This window comes from Fragaria vesca, linkage group LG5 (genome assembly GCF_000184155.1).
Source record: "Fragaria vesca subsp. vesca linkage group LG5, FraVesHawaii_1.0, whole genome shotgun sequence".
Lineage (NCBI taxonomy): Eukaryota > Viridiplantae > Streptophyta > Magnoliopsida > Rosales > Rosaceae > Fragaria > Fragaria vesca.
In genome coordinates this window covers 2,278,760-2,291,970 of record NC_020495.1, presented here as the reverse complement: position 1 = coordinate 2,291,970, position 13,211 = coordinate 2,278,760, and the positions used below count along the sequence as shown (strand labels likewise).

Below are 13,211 nucleotides of genomic sequence, written 5' to 3'. Positions count from 1 at the left end.
CATCAACGTCAAGTGAAAGACATTACGAGTATATTGTATTAACTAAGGATACCAACTTCCTACTCTTCCTTCGTTTCTCTTTGGAACAGCAATGTTTTAAACCCAGAAATTGAGGGTTTTAATGGTGTAGGACTGTAGGTGGGAATAAATGGAACAAAATCAGGGTTGGAAATTGAAACAATACAAGCATGGTGATCGAACTTGTGCCTTTTAGGTTTATCATAAATAAAACATCACCAACTTCACTTTTGGACCACGATTATTGACACTGTTCTTTCCTAATTTCCGACCATCCTTTCTATCCAGCCCCCGAAAGTATTAATACAAGTCGTAAGGAAACAATTTGTTGACTTAGATCGCAAGTTGTCTGTTTTATTATCGTGTCATTGTCTATATGATTACATTACATGCATCTTTGGTACCAACCATAGTTCGGAACAGAATAAGAACAATATCATCTCTTTAATGCCTGCACGTTCACTACTAAATTGCAGTGTCACGCACACTCGAGTGTTTTTGCTTTCCATGAACATGCTCTGATATATACTTTTCGTGTGTGAAGAACAACTTGCTATAGTTACGAGTTATATGTATCGATTGATTATGAGTTATTATTGGGATATAATGAGTTAAAGGAACTCTACTCTCACAAATACTTTGAATTTGAAACACCTAAATATCCAGTTTATATTTTATGATCGCTTTTAAGTTACTATTCAGATGTAACGAGTTAGAGGATTTCTAATCTCGCAAATACTTCGAATTTGAAAGACTTGATGAATATCTAGTTTATACTTTATTCTAACTTTTCCTTTATCCAGTTAATATATCTCTGCACCTTCCACATGCTTTGTATGTGTTTATAGAAGTTTCGGTTTGTATATCTATAGTTTATGACTAAGTAACTCGAAAGCGATTGATCTAGGAATGATTAGCACTACTAAAGGTTACACGATCAGACCTAAAGAATACTTGGCACTAATATATCATTAGGTGATTAGGTAACAAGCAATACAAAGTGATGTAAAGATCGAGCTGCTACTAATTATATATGTACTTAAACCAAAAATTTTACAGGTCAAGTAGTCCACTTCATCAAACGGCATGAAGTCCATGAAAATGGCGACCGAGCTCGACAATGGCCGCAACTTATGATTTGGTGGGGATCAAAGCAGGTAGAGATCATCACTCGTTGTCCTCGGTAGAGACAATTAGCCCCCAGAAAGATCACTACTATAATCACAATTATAGTAGCAATTATCGGCCAGATTTTCTGGGGCCAGGGTCCTTTACAACTCCTGTGCACGACTCACTGTTTGAAAATCTGGAAATTTTGCTTCCCTTTTCTGCATTAAGCTTTCCACGTGCAGTTCAAGTTAAATAATCTGAGTGTGACCAAGATTAAAGAAGTTGGTCAATCGCGATTTAACTAGTGCAAGTGCAAAGTTTGCTAGAGACATAGAAAAGACATGGATCACTGTGTACCATATATATAATGTAAGATGAACTATAGCCTAAGATCCAACTAATCAATCTAATTCATTTTGTTTTATGGGGAAGAAGACCTTATTGAATACGATTGTCGACAGGGGGCACAGGCCTCAGTTCTTGACTCCATGGTTTCTGGTTCTTGAGGTTTAGGTAGTAGTCGCTTTAACTTGGATATTTTCTATTTTTAATTAATTTCCTGTCACAAATTGGGTTTGAACTTTGTTGGCTTCATGCACTGCAACCTGTCTAGATAAATTGAGCTTATGACGAATTGTTATTCAAATTTATACTAATTAGTGTTGTTTCGTGAGATTATGATATATATATATATATATATATATATATTTTGTTTGAAGTATTCAATCAAATTTTTTTTATGTATCTATCCGACGTTATATCTTCTTATAATCTATTTGCATTTTTAACAGGAGAACCCATATAGTTTGGTCGTAAGCATGTTAGATCGCAAGTTTCTGTCTATCCAACACTCTATCTTCATACAACTTTCTTTTCTTAAACACGTTAATGTAGGATTAGTTTCGCTAGCAATAAGATTTGGGAAATATCTTCCATGCAACATATATGTTTCATTTTTTTTTTCTTTCTCAAATTTGTAGTTAACAAACCTACACGTATGATTTAGCTACTCATTTTTCTCTCAACCATAAGTCCTCAATAGTATAATTCGTAGTTGAACATTGTACATGAACCTTGGCATTTGGTATGGTCGACATAGTATATCTGAGACACCATTCAATAGTTTTGCAGGCCAAGTTCATCGAGCACGAGCAAACTTGATATGGTCATGTGATATGGCATATCATACGTGCCATTTCCATGCTGGCCGGTCACTGCCACCACCGCCCAAGATTTGGTCCAATAGATACTCAGATGTTCTTCAAAGCTTGCCTCTACGTTTTGACTTTGAAACCCTAAAAATTCCACATCCATATGTAAAAGCAAATTCCAAGCTTCATGTGGGAAGAAGAGGTAGAAGAAGAGCATCACAGATGACTTTTCAATACCACAAAGGGTGAAAAAAAGCCAGGCCAAGGCCAAAGCCCTAAAAGTTAAAGCTACAGATCGAACCATACATTGTCTCCGAGCAAAGAAAGCGATATCAGAGAGCCTCCGCAGCCCACCATAACAACTAGCTAAGAATATATGCCCCTGTTAAAGACACTAGCTATGGTTAAAAAGAAGCAAAGAGGTAAAAAGGTTATGGCTGTAGCTGTAGGATACTGTCTCTTTTAGGGTTCTGGCCTAGGTTTGTAGCCCTACGTTTGTTTCTTCTCCCGGAAGAGTGTTGTCTCTGTGCGAGTGGATATCAGAAATGATATACATGTCGACAAGAGCTCGATTTTTTACCCATGTCCTATTCAGCCACTTGGGTTCTGGTTCTCCCCACAGCGAGAGAGAGAGAGGGTAATTCAAAAGAGGTTCAGTTTTTTGTGGGTGGTTTTTACTTTTTACCACAGAGGCACAGACCACTTGCTATCACTTTGGCTGCAGGCCTCAGTAACTGCAGAGTCCTAAGTACTAATGGTCTGCTTCTTCCAAAGCAGCTTTTTGGGTTTCTACATACGAGATACGACTGCATGGCTATCAGAGAAAGGAGATGATGTTTTTCTTGGATAATGGAGGTGATATTGTGGTGGAAGGTTAAAAGATGTGCTAGCTAGCTTTACCACGTACTGTCATTTCTCAGTGTTTTTTCACTTTGCCAAGGAAATCTTCAAAAGGGTTCTAGACCTGTACCCCTATGAATGATATTGTTCGTGGAAAAAGTAGATCGAGATTTTGTAATCCCATCTCAACCCAGCAGTTTTCAACTCAGGACGTCTAGATCTTGAGTGTGACATGACTTACAGATGTGCAAGCATGTCTGGGTATAAGGGATTTGGACTTGGGTCCTTGCAGAGTTGCAGTGATGCCCGTTGTCACTTAATTAGACAATTAGTAGTGTATGGCCAGGAAAATCGTACAAAAGTAGGGAAGTATGGAACCGTTTAAGAATGAAATGCCGTATGGGTTTTGCACATATAACCATATATATCGGAAGTTCAGAATTGAAGTGAAACTGTGAAAGTATGAAGCTAGAAACAGATGGATCAATGAAAATTTACAAGGCGTCTGTACTTGGAAGTTTTGCAAGTTAATTTTACACTAGTAGAACCTGAAACCGAAGTTCATAAGTTCAGTTCTCGACCACCTTGACTAGGACTACACAGGTACATATCGAGTATAACATAACTTTTTGGTTTCAAGCAATGTTTTAGGTGAAATATATTTCAACCGAAGTTTTTGACTGTGAAGAAAATGTTCTTAGTCACTAGACTGAGTAGAGATACTTTTGTCTCCTCGTTCTTATGTATCTCTTCCTCACCCACACCATAATATGTATTTGGGGTTGATCAAAGGTTGCTCCAATGATTTCGATCTACTTATGATGTAACAATAAATTAAACAAACGCGACATGAACAAATGAACAAGAACAAATACAGTGCAGAATCAAAACATAAGAGTATCAAATAGATGAAGTGATTATGGCATCGTCTCCATGACACTGATCTTGCTAGTCTCCTCTTCTGATTTCTTATCTGTACATGGTTCAAAATCCTCTTCGTTTTAGAAGAAATTCAACAATTTAGTCCATGCATCATGTGTTATTCTGACCCCGAATTCAAACCTCAATGTTCCAACATATAAACCTTTCGGAGTCGTGGTTATTGGTAATTGAGAGGAACTCAATTTTCGCTGGACCTTCTCCATTGTCATTACTACACTTCCCATCTGCAGGTAGATGAAGAGGGGATATGGAAGCCACTGGAATTCCATCTGCGTGGTAAAATGTTAGTCAGGTTACGAAGTAGAGGTCAGTGACTACCATCTGCGTGGGCGTTCAAACTTTCTTCCTCTCTTTCAGCTTCATTAAGGCTAGCACCATGCCAGATTGAACGAGAGGAAGAAAGTTTGTTAACCAGTATCACCGAATGATGGCAACAAAAAAGGTAAAACTCCATGCCAGATTGTCTAAGTATTTAGACCGGAATACCACCAGCTTTAGCTCTCAATCAAATTGTTGACAGGCACCCACAAGTGAGCCCTCATTATGTAAACTGCAAAGGCCACATACGTTATCTATGTTTTACCACATTTCTATGATCATTTTGAATAGAATATCAGACAACGATAGATGTGATTTCATTTTAGAGAGTAGAGAGTATCAGACACAAGGGATGGATGTGTTTCATAGTCATAACTTAAAAATTTTGCATAACAATTCAAAGCAATTGTGTTCCGAGGGCAGAAATCTTTCCCTTTTGGTCCCATTTATGTGAAGAACAGATCACAACAATACCATTCATACGTCTGATCAAACGATCAATGCCAAAGGGAAGGAAGCCCTCCTCACACTGTCCCTAGCAGCGCACTAGCCCATGGCATACTTCTGGGTCCAGCTCCTTGCAGTGGTCTCATACTTGTTCTTGTCAGTCTTGTACATATGGGCAATCTCGGGCACCAAAGGATCATCAGGATTTGGGTCTGTCAACAGTGAGCAAATCGAAAGCAATACCTGGAGGAAAAACATAAAGAGCGAAATACTTCAGTAATACAAATAATAGCAGCACATGGTTCTGTTTCTTTTCAGTATTTACTCCATAGGAGATATTGATAATCTTGTTGTCACACACTCAAAAGAAAGAAATTAAACATTTACCTTCGATATGGTCAGGGCAGGGCTCCACTGTTCCTTCAAAATGTCAAGGCAAATGCTGCCATTGCTATTAATGTTTGGGTGAAACACCTTTGTCCTGAATGCAACCTGCATATAACATAAAAACAAGTAGAACAGACATCAGAGAAGTAGCAAAGACCATGAGAGAGACACTAGGAAACAAAATACTTAAAACTCCATGCCATATTCTTTTTAACCAGTATCACCATATGAAGGCAGACAGTATGCAGAAGTTCACTTGTTAACAATTGGCATTTTCTCGACTTCAGACTAAATCTACAAGCTAAAAGGGCAATTGCTTCTATTTAACAATGATACGTACATAGCAGGCATTCATTAAAGGTCATAACTATTACAGTAAACCAAATCAATAAGTTGTACTGTGCAAATTGTACAGTATATGCTTGAATGAGGAGTTCACAAATTGAGTAAATACTGGCCATAGCTTTTTACACCAGATCTATGGAGAGATACTTATGGGAAAAAAAGAGAGAATGTAAACACAGGAGCAATGAAGTAAGGGAGTCCTAAGTAAACAGCAAAACAATTTGAGGTGAAATTAATAGGATATTAGGATGTACCTTTGGTGGCTTAAAAGGATAGTCCGGTGGAAAGTGTATGGTGACAAGAAACACTCCACCTGCATATGGACTGTCTGCAGGACCCATGATTGTCGCCTGCCAGTGAAACATGTCTTCAGCAACTGGGCCTGAAGATACATAGAAGAAAAAGACAGTTGCATTGAATATAGAACAATTGTTATAAGATTCTTATCAGCAGTGTTTCATTGAGCATAATTCTCCGACAAAGGAAAGGCAAGCAAGTCATTAAGTTACCAATGAATTGATTCTTATCAGCAGTGTTTCATTGAGCATAATTCTCCGACAAAGGAAAGGCAAGCAAGTCATTAAGTTACCAATGAATTGACAACAATAAATAGTACAAAATTTCCTCGAGAACTTGAAGTCTTGCACTTCACATAATTTCAGTGCATACAGCATGTCTATATGCTGTTTCCATGAATAGGTGACACTTCGGTCCATATTCTCCTCCAAAGAATGCTTCTTGCAGTCATTACATAATTGTGATGCTATTCTTCATATTATAGTATTATACTGGTAATGAATAGCATTATACAGTAAACAACTAATGACATAGCACCTACAGTAGAATTTAAATTTCACATCTATTGCACCTACCCAGCCAAGTAGAGTCATCTGAAGAAGGGGAGAAACTACTACAATTTACTCCAAGGAGTAAAACAGAGTCAGATTATGCAAATTCGAGAACAAAAAGAAAACAAAGGCTTCAAACTCCACTAGCAGAGCAAGCCATTTTGAAAATCAATGAGCACAAAATAGTTGATCACGAACCTTAGAACACAAATTCTTCCTAAGGACCAGCATAAAGCAGGATATTATCTCATCGGCAGATTCCCAATTTCCCGTTTTACTCCTAGACAGCCACAACCTCCCTCATACCAACTCCCTCCCAAAATGTTAGCTTAATGTTGGCTTATCACTAGTGACTTCCAACACCCCCACTTCATTCACTCAGAATGACAATCACCTCTAGGCTAACGGGTGACTGTAATCTGAAGAGAAAGTCGTCATTGGAACTTCATGGACCCTGCTAATGGGTCCCAAAATACCTGACAATCTCCTCCAATCCAAATTCTATACTTGTTTGGCTTTGACAAAAAAAAAAAAACACCTAGTTTTGATCAGGTCTGAAGGCCCCTTTTCAATCTAAATGCCCTACTTCCCTGCCCACATTTCTTTCTTGGTCCCTCTTCTTCTACCTCAGCCGGCTTAAAATCGACACCCCATTATCCTGATTCGTCGACTCTTCCATACTATTGGGATTACACGTTTTATTGCTATTTCTGGGTATAGTCCAGAACACCGCTGGCCAAATACACCACCTTCCTTCAAAAAGGTAGCACCTTTACTAAACCATGCGATTCAATCCAACCAAAAATAACAAATACAATCTTTCATACACATAATGATCACAAATCAATACAAAATAAAACAAATCAACGCAAACCTAATCAGCCTGAAAATAAAACCCAAAATTAAGCATCAACCCAAGCTCAAATCAGACCCAAACCACGCAAAGATTCAAACTTTGAGATCAATATCCACCAAAACAAACAACCCAAATCCAAAAATCTCAACAGCAATCTGAAAACTAAAACGAAAACGAAAAGGAGGAGATCGGGAAATACCAGCGCTGCAAGAGGTAGGAGGATCTTTCTGGAGATCCTTGAGCTCCTTCAAGATCCGCTTCGACGCCATCGCCTTCAAAACCAAAAACCAACAGAAACCCTAGATTGATTGATTGATTGATCACCCCCAAAACCAAAACACACACACTCAATAATAATATGACTCCCTTTTCTTCTGCAACTAGCACAAGGCGAGAGAGGTGGAGATTTACCTGAAAGACCCTCCTGCTTTTATTACGGGCTCTGGCTTTTCGGTCTTTTCGCCTCTTGTTTCTTGTTTATGTTTTTTTGTGTGAAGGTGGGTGCAGCTCTCCTCAACCACCACTCACGAATGAGTTTTTATATTGTACGCTTCTGGAAGGATAAGATTGTAAATTTACTCCTCGCCACATGGAGTCATCATGTCGACATGTCGTTTCTTTTGTCCCCCGTTCAAGATAGGTTAAAATAGGTTCGGATAGTTACTATTGATCCTTATAGTAACAATGATTCGAGTGTTCTTGTCTACTTGGGTGTGTTAGATATTCTGATGACCTTTGTTCCGTGTTAGAGCAACTGTGTGTGACCATGGAGAGAGAGAGAGAGAGAGAGAGAGAGAGAGAGAGAGAGAGAGAGAGAGAGAGAAGAGAAGAAGAACAACGAACGAACGTAACGTAACGTNTAGTACGTACGTAACGTAACGTAACGTAACGTTAACCGCCGTCCGTACTACGTACTACGTACGTAGTACGTACGTACGTACGTACGTACGTACGTAGTAGTAGTAGTAGTAGTAGTAGTAGTACGTAGTACGTACGTACGTACGTACGTACGTACGTACGTAACGTACGTACGTAGTACGTACGTACGTAGTACGTACGTACGTACGTACGTACGTACGTACGTACGTACGTACGTAGTACGTACGTAACGTAACGTAAGTAACGTACGTACGTAGTAAGTACGTAACGTAGTTAGTAGTTAGGTAAGTAGTAAGGTAAGTAGTAGTAGTTAGGTAGTAAGTACGTAACGTAACGTACGTACGTAGANGATGATATANAGTAGAGANNAGNANGAGAGAGAGAGAGATTAAGAAAGCACCCAAAAGAGACGTCATTTGAGCATCAATAGTCACTAATACACCGATACATATGTGACCTAACTCTACCTAAATGGAATCAATTGAGTTGATAAAGTAGAAAAAGAAAAATCACAAACGTGTGTTCATTAACTGGAGCAAGACTGACATTTTGAGGTAAAATGAGATTCATGACCAGATGAGAAAAATGGCGAATGGCGAATGGCTTCACTCTTGAGAGGTTGATTGTGGAGTTCCAACTACTGGTGGTGGTGGTGTTGATCCGAGGGGTGTTGAGCTTTCTGATCTGTTTTCAGAAGATGGACGATTGTCATTGTCCATGTGCCGCACATTTTCTATCATCTTCACTACATCCAGCATCTTAGGTCTCTGATCCGGCATCCTTGCCACACAAGACATTGCTATCTGTAACATCTCCACCATTTCTTCCTCTATGCCTGGATACCTCATCAGTTCTAAGTCAAATACTTCTGCTGTCCACTCCTCACGAACAACTGAATGAACCCACCTGACCAAGTGCACAATCTCATCACCAGCAGTTGTATGGATGGGGGATTTTCCAGTGAGGAGTTCAAGTAACATAACCCCAAAGCTGTAGACATCAGCAGGCTGTGCTGCTTTCCGGGTGTCTGTCACTTCTGGTGCTCGATAACCAGAAGCACGGGAGATAGGTGCGGCCAGTGAGCTCATTATTGTTGTCAGACCAATATCAGAAACACAACCATACTGTTGTGTATTGAGAAAGATGTTTGAGGCTTTGACATTTCCATGGACAAGCTTCCCACCATTCTCTGTATGTATATGAGCAATTCCTCTTGCTGCTCCAATAGCTATTCTTAGTCGTGTATCCCAATCTAAAGGGATTCTATCCTCGCCTCTTCTACCTGAAAATGGAAAGAGCGTTTAGCAGTGCAGTATAGCAAAGGGCTGCAACCAAATTCAAATGAAATTTGTACTACAAGACATGTCAATACTAAGATATACATATTTTCTTTTTTTATAAGATTGAGTCCCACTCAATTACCAACCACAACTTGAAAAGGTTTATTGATATGAACAGGGCATGCTGGAGATAAAATGAGGGGTTCACAACAGATATTTCAGGGAATGTATTTCTGATGCAGCACATGGTTAACAAACAAGCTTGGAATGGAAAATACTGATGCCTATTTTTGGAATGGATTATTCTAGTTTCAATTCTATTTCTTGGTAAAATATATTTAAGTCTCGTATAAGTCTCAGGAAAAAAAATATTGTGTGAGTGCACATACTCATAAAGTTACTTTTTCCTTGATGGCCAAAGCAGTATGGGATACCATAAACTTCATACCGTCTGGATATGAAACAAGCGTGTGAGTTCAAAACAGAAACCACTTTCCCTTGCGGATGAGGCAAAGCATAAGACTTCATACCCTGTTGCTACCTTCTAATATTTTCATGCAGTTATGTGGACACAAAAGCAGTCCTTACTGGTTTTGCTCAAGTCATGGTTAACCTTCACAATTCAAAATTCAAGTTTGGAAAGATTCTAAGCCAGTAGAATATAGCACTTTAAGCAGGAAAGAAGTAAAGTAAATTCTAAAAAGTCTAGAGGACCAGGATCTTATCAAACCAGTAATACATCCAGACATCGAAGACAGTCATATCTGACACATCAAAAACCATTCAAAACAGCTATTGAGCAAAGCTTCATAGCATTCCTCTAGGTTTTGGGTTTGTTCCAAAGGGCATCTATCACATTCTCAAGATAGATCCGCTAAATTGTAAACCATCAAGATTCTTTTTAAGCGTTGCCTATCCAATTAATACTTCACCAAAGCTACAGCAATGTACTGATACAAAGACAACCTCTATGATGCATACCAAACTAAAATTGCAGCAATAAGCTAATTGCATTCAACAAATTTCAATAGAAAGATTCATCAACGAATGAAGACAGCAGACGTACCATGTAACATAGCGGAGAAGCTTCCCTGAGTGTGGTAGTCATATACCATCAGCTTCTCATCTTTGGAATAATAATATGCCTTAAGTTCAACCACATTTTCATGCTTGATATTGCCAACAATCTCCATATGCTGCTCAAAGTCCTTCTTCCCCACATTAACATCCTTCAACCTCTTCACCACCACAACCGTTGCATCCTCCAATATCGCCTTATAAGCTGTACCAAACGTCCCCTTCCCAAGTACCTCAGCTGAAGCCCTCAACAAATCCTCCAGATCAAATGCATAATGACAACCCTCAAAGAAAACCAGCCTATTATTCGCATCCTGACTCCTGGATATCACCTTCTCCGGTGACATTCCCCCCTTCTGCAACTTCCCCGAAACCCCATCTTCCATTTTCCTTCTTAAGCACACAACAAGTATCAGAGCCGCAAATGCCACAATCCCCAAAACAACAGCAGCAACAATAATTGCAAGCAATGCTGTCTCACCAAGCTTCCCACCATTACTAGACTTCTTAGAGGGTGGAGCAGGAACAACAGGAGGAACCTCAGCCGGAAAGTTAGCGAAAGAAAGGTTGCTGTTACCCCCAAACACTGCCCTGGAAAACCTCTGTAACGATTTCGGCACACTCCCACTCAGATTGTTGTTGCACAAATTGAGCTGCTGCAGCCTAGGCACTTCAAGATCAGGGATTTCACCCGAAAGAGAGTTGTTGGCAAGATTCAAAGCTGAAAGCTGCGTAAGATTGGAAATCGACTCAGGAATGCTGCCATTGAAATGATTGTTGGCCAGGTTGACAATGGTGAGGTTGTTCCAAGCTGAAAACTCAGGCAATGGCCCATAGAAGTTGTTGAACTGAAGATACAAAAAAGACAGGTTCTTTAGCTTGGAGAAATCAGAAGGGAACGGCCCATTAATGACATTGGATCTAAGGCTCAGAATCTCAAGCCCTGAAACCCTGCTGAGAGTATTGGGTGGTATTGGACCGCTCAATCCGATCCCGGGCAATCTGACGGCTATGACATGGGACTTGTCTGCACTGCAAGTCACTCCAGTCCAGTGGTCACAGACAGGAGTGTTGCTGTCCCAATTGAGAGAGCGAGAGTGAGGGTGGTTGTTCAGAAAGTCAAGAAGAGCTTGCTTATCTTCAACTGGGTCTGCATTTCCATGGTTCAAGAAAACCAAACCCAGCAAGAAAAACCAATGCACAATGCAAAGACCTCTCATCTCTTTTTTTCCCTCAAAAAACAAGAACCCAAAACACTCCTTATTCAAGAAGAGAATGAGCTGTTTCTTCTGCACATTGCTCTGTGGTTCTTGGCTGTGGAGATGAAGCAAAAACAAGTATAGTGAAAAAAGAGAGTGAATTTTGAGTTCAAACAAAAGACAGAATGTAAAGGGAAAAGAGAAAGGGGGGAAAACTGATCAGATTCCAAGGCAATTGTCTAGAAACAGTAGAGGTGACTGAGAGAAACCTAAGCTGTAAAAAAATTTAAGCTTGCTGGTTGCAGGCTTTGAATAATGTGTAGAGAGTCAAAAAGGTGCTTGTTTTATAAGGCAATAAAGCAAAGTCTGTAGTCTGTACTACCACCAAACCAAGCTTCTGTTTTTGTAGTTTAAATTTTCAAAATATCACAACCCAATGCCAAAATTCCTACTCAGGAAATTCCATAGTTTTTAACTCAGCAGAAATGGATAGAAAGTTAAAAAAAAAAACCAAGTACCCAGAAGAGCTCAGCTTACCTAGCTAAAGAGGAAACACCCTCCCTTCGTTCCTATCAGTTCTCCAGATCTGACCCAAGAAAGTCCTCTGGATTTGGAAGGGTATACCAACCCAAGTCTAATGACCTGTGCACAACTCTGCCTCTGTGACCAAAACAAAGCCGAAGAAAGAAGCACTATTCAGAAGCAGAGCCAAACAAAATGTGAAGCATTGAGTAAGTACTTGCACCAAAACACCAAAACTGTGTTTGGACACATTGAGCAGTAGGAAACGTACAAGTAATGATGATGGACTCAGTGAAACTGTAGCTTTGGCTAAACGAGTTACGAATCTTTTGGAAAGCGTGGTTTGAGATAGACTTTGAGATGAATGAGAAGGTTGAAGGCTGAAGCTTCTGTCTTGGGGCTTTTGCCGTGAAAACGAGGAGCCTAATATGGCGGAGGAGTTTTGGGGCGGTTATTAAGGAAAGGGAGGTCGTGACGGAGCGCCGTTACTGTGAGATAGCGACGTGGCTGCCGCCGTTTAGTGGCGGACATGTGGGGTTTGGTTATTAATTTCTTTGATAATAACGAGACGTTTTGGGGTGACGGTGACGGCGAGGGTTTGCGATTGATTGTGGCCGTTGATTTGGGCGGGGGGATTGGGTAGGTGGTAGGGGATCGTTTGATTGGATGACGGCGGATCTTTGAGTTTTTTTCTTTGTTTCAATATTCGTGTAAAAGATAAGGGGTTTAATTAAGGAGATTAGTTATGGGTTGTTAGAGATTTTCATCCTATTGATTTGTACCCTAGATTGATTACCAAAAGAAACAGTAAATTATTTTGCTACATTTAGTAGTTAGTTATCTGATATTGAATCTTGGAAGAATATGAAAGATTGATTTTGAATTTGCCGAGTAATTTAAATTTTGACTAGCTTATCGGAAAAATTTGAAATTTGCGGATTTCATTTCTTTATTTTTCAATCAAACGACTACATTTCATGTCTTTGAGATGA

The 13,211-nt window shown here is 39.6% G+C and overlaps 2 protein-coding genes across 3 annotated transcripts; both read right to left on the bottom strand.

Annotated features, from left to right (window-relative positions):
• Positions 1-4,668: 4,668 nt before the first annotated feature.
• On the bottom strand, positions 4,669-7,751 carry LOC101304186 (ubiquitin-conjugating enzyme E2 10-like). 2 transcript variants are annotated; one of them, XM_004298822.1, is made up of 5 exons: positions 7,674-7,751; positions 7,462-7,534; positions 5,813-5,940; positions 5,214-5,318; positions 4,669-5,069 (listed from the first exon to the last, which is right to left on the bottom strand). In XM_004298822.1, exons 2-5 carry the CDS (start codon positions 7,529-7,531, stop codon positions 4,926-4,928), a joined length of 447 nt encoding a protein of 148 aa, XP_004298870.1. In that variant the 5' UTR covers positions 7,532-7,534; positions 7,674-7,751; the 3' UTR covers positions 4,669-4,925. The 2 variants fall into 2 exon arrangements, with proteins under 2 accessions (XP_004298870.1, XP_004298871.1); XM_004298823.1 differs by lacking the exons at positions 7,462-7,534; positions 7,674-7,751 and adding an exon at positions 6,068-6,111 and having other exon boundaries at positions 4,675-5,069.
• A 995-nt stretch (positions 7,752-8,746) lies between these two features.
• Positions 8,747-12,357, bottom strand: LOC101303427 (probable inactive receptor kinase At4g23740-like). Its single transcript, XM_004300803.1, has 3 exons — positions 12,235-12,357; positions 10,488-11,812; positions 8,747-9,423 (listed from the first exon to the last, which is right to left on the bottom strand). The coding sequence occupies exons 2-3, from the start codon at positions 11,716-11,718 to the stop codon at positions 8,747-8,749; spliced, it is 1,908 nt and encodes a 635-aa protein (XP_004300851.1). The 5' UTR covers positions 11,719-11,812; positions 12,235-12,357.
• Positions 12,358-13,211: the final 854 nt, after the last annotated feature.

Excerpts from the sequence above, each read along its gene's own strand:
- LOC101304186 (XM_004298822.1), bottom strand. The coding sequence starts at position 7,531 with ATGGCGTCGAAGCGGATCTTGAAGGAGCTCAAGGATCTCCAGAAAGAT. Across the intron at positions 5,319-5,812 it reads ATCCTTTTAAGCCACCAAAG|GTTGCATTCAGGACAAAGGT; the intron begins GTACATCCTAAT and ends TGTTATATGCAG. Across the intron at positions 5,070-5,213 it reads CTGCCCTGACCATATCGAAG|GTATTGCTTTCGATTTGCTC; the intron begins GTAAATGTTTAA and ends TTTTTCCTCCAG.
- LOC101303427 (XM_004300803.1), bottom strand. The coding sequence starts at position 11,718 with ATGAGAGGTCTTTGCATTGTGCATTGGTTTTTCTTGCTGGGTTTGGTT. Across the intron at positions 9,424-10,487 it reads CTTCTCCGCTATGTTACATG|GTAGAAGAGGCGAGGATAGA; the intron begins GTACGTCTGCTG and ends TTCCATTTTCAG.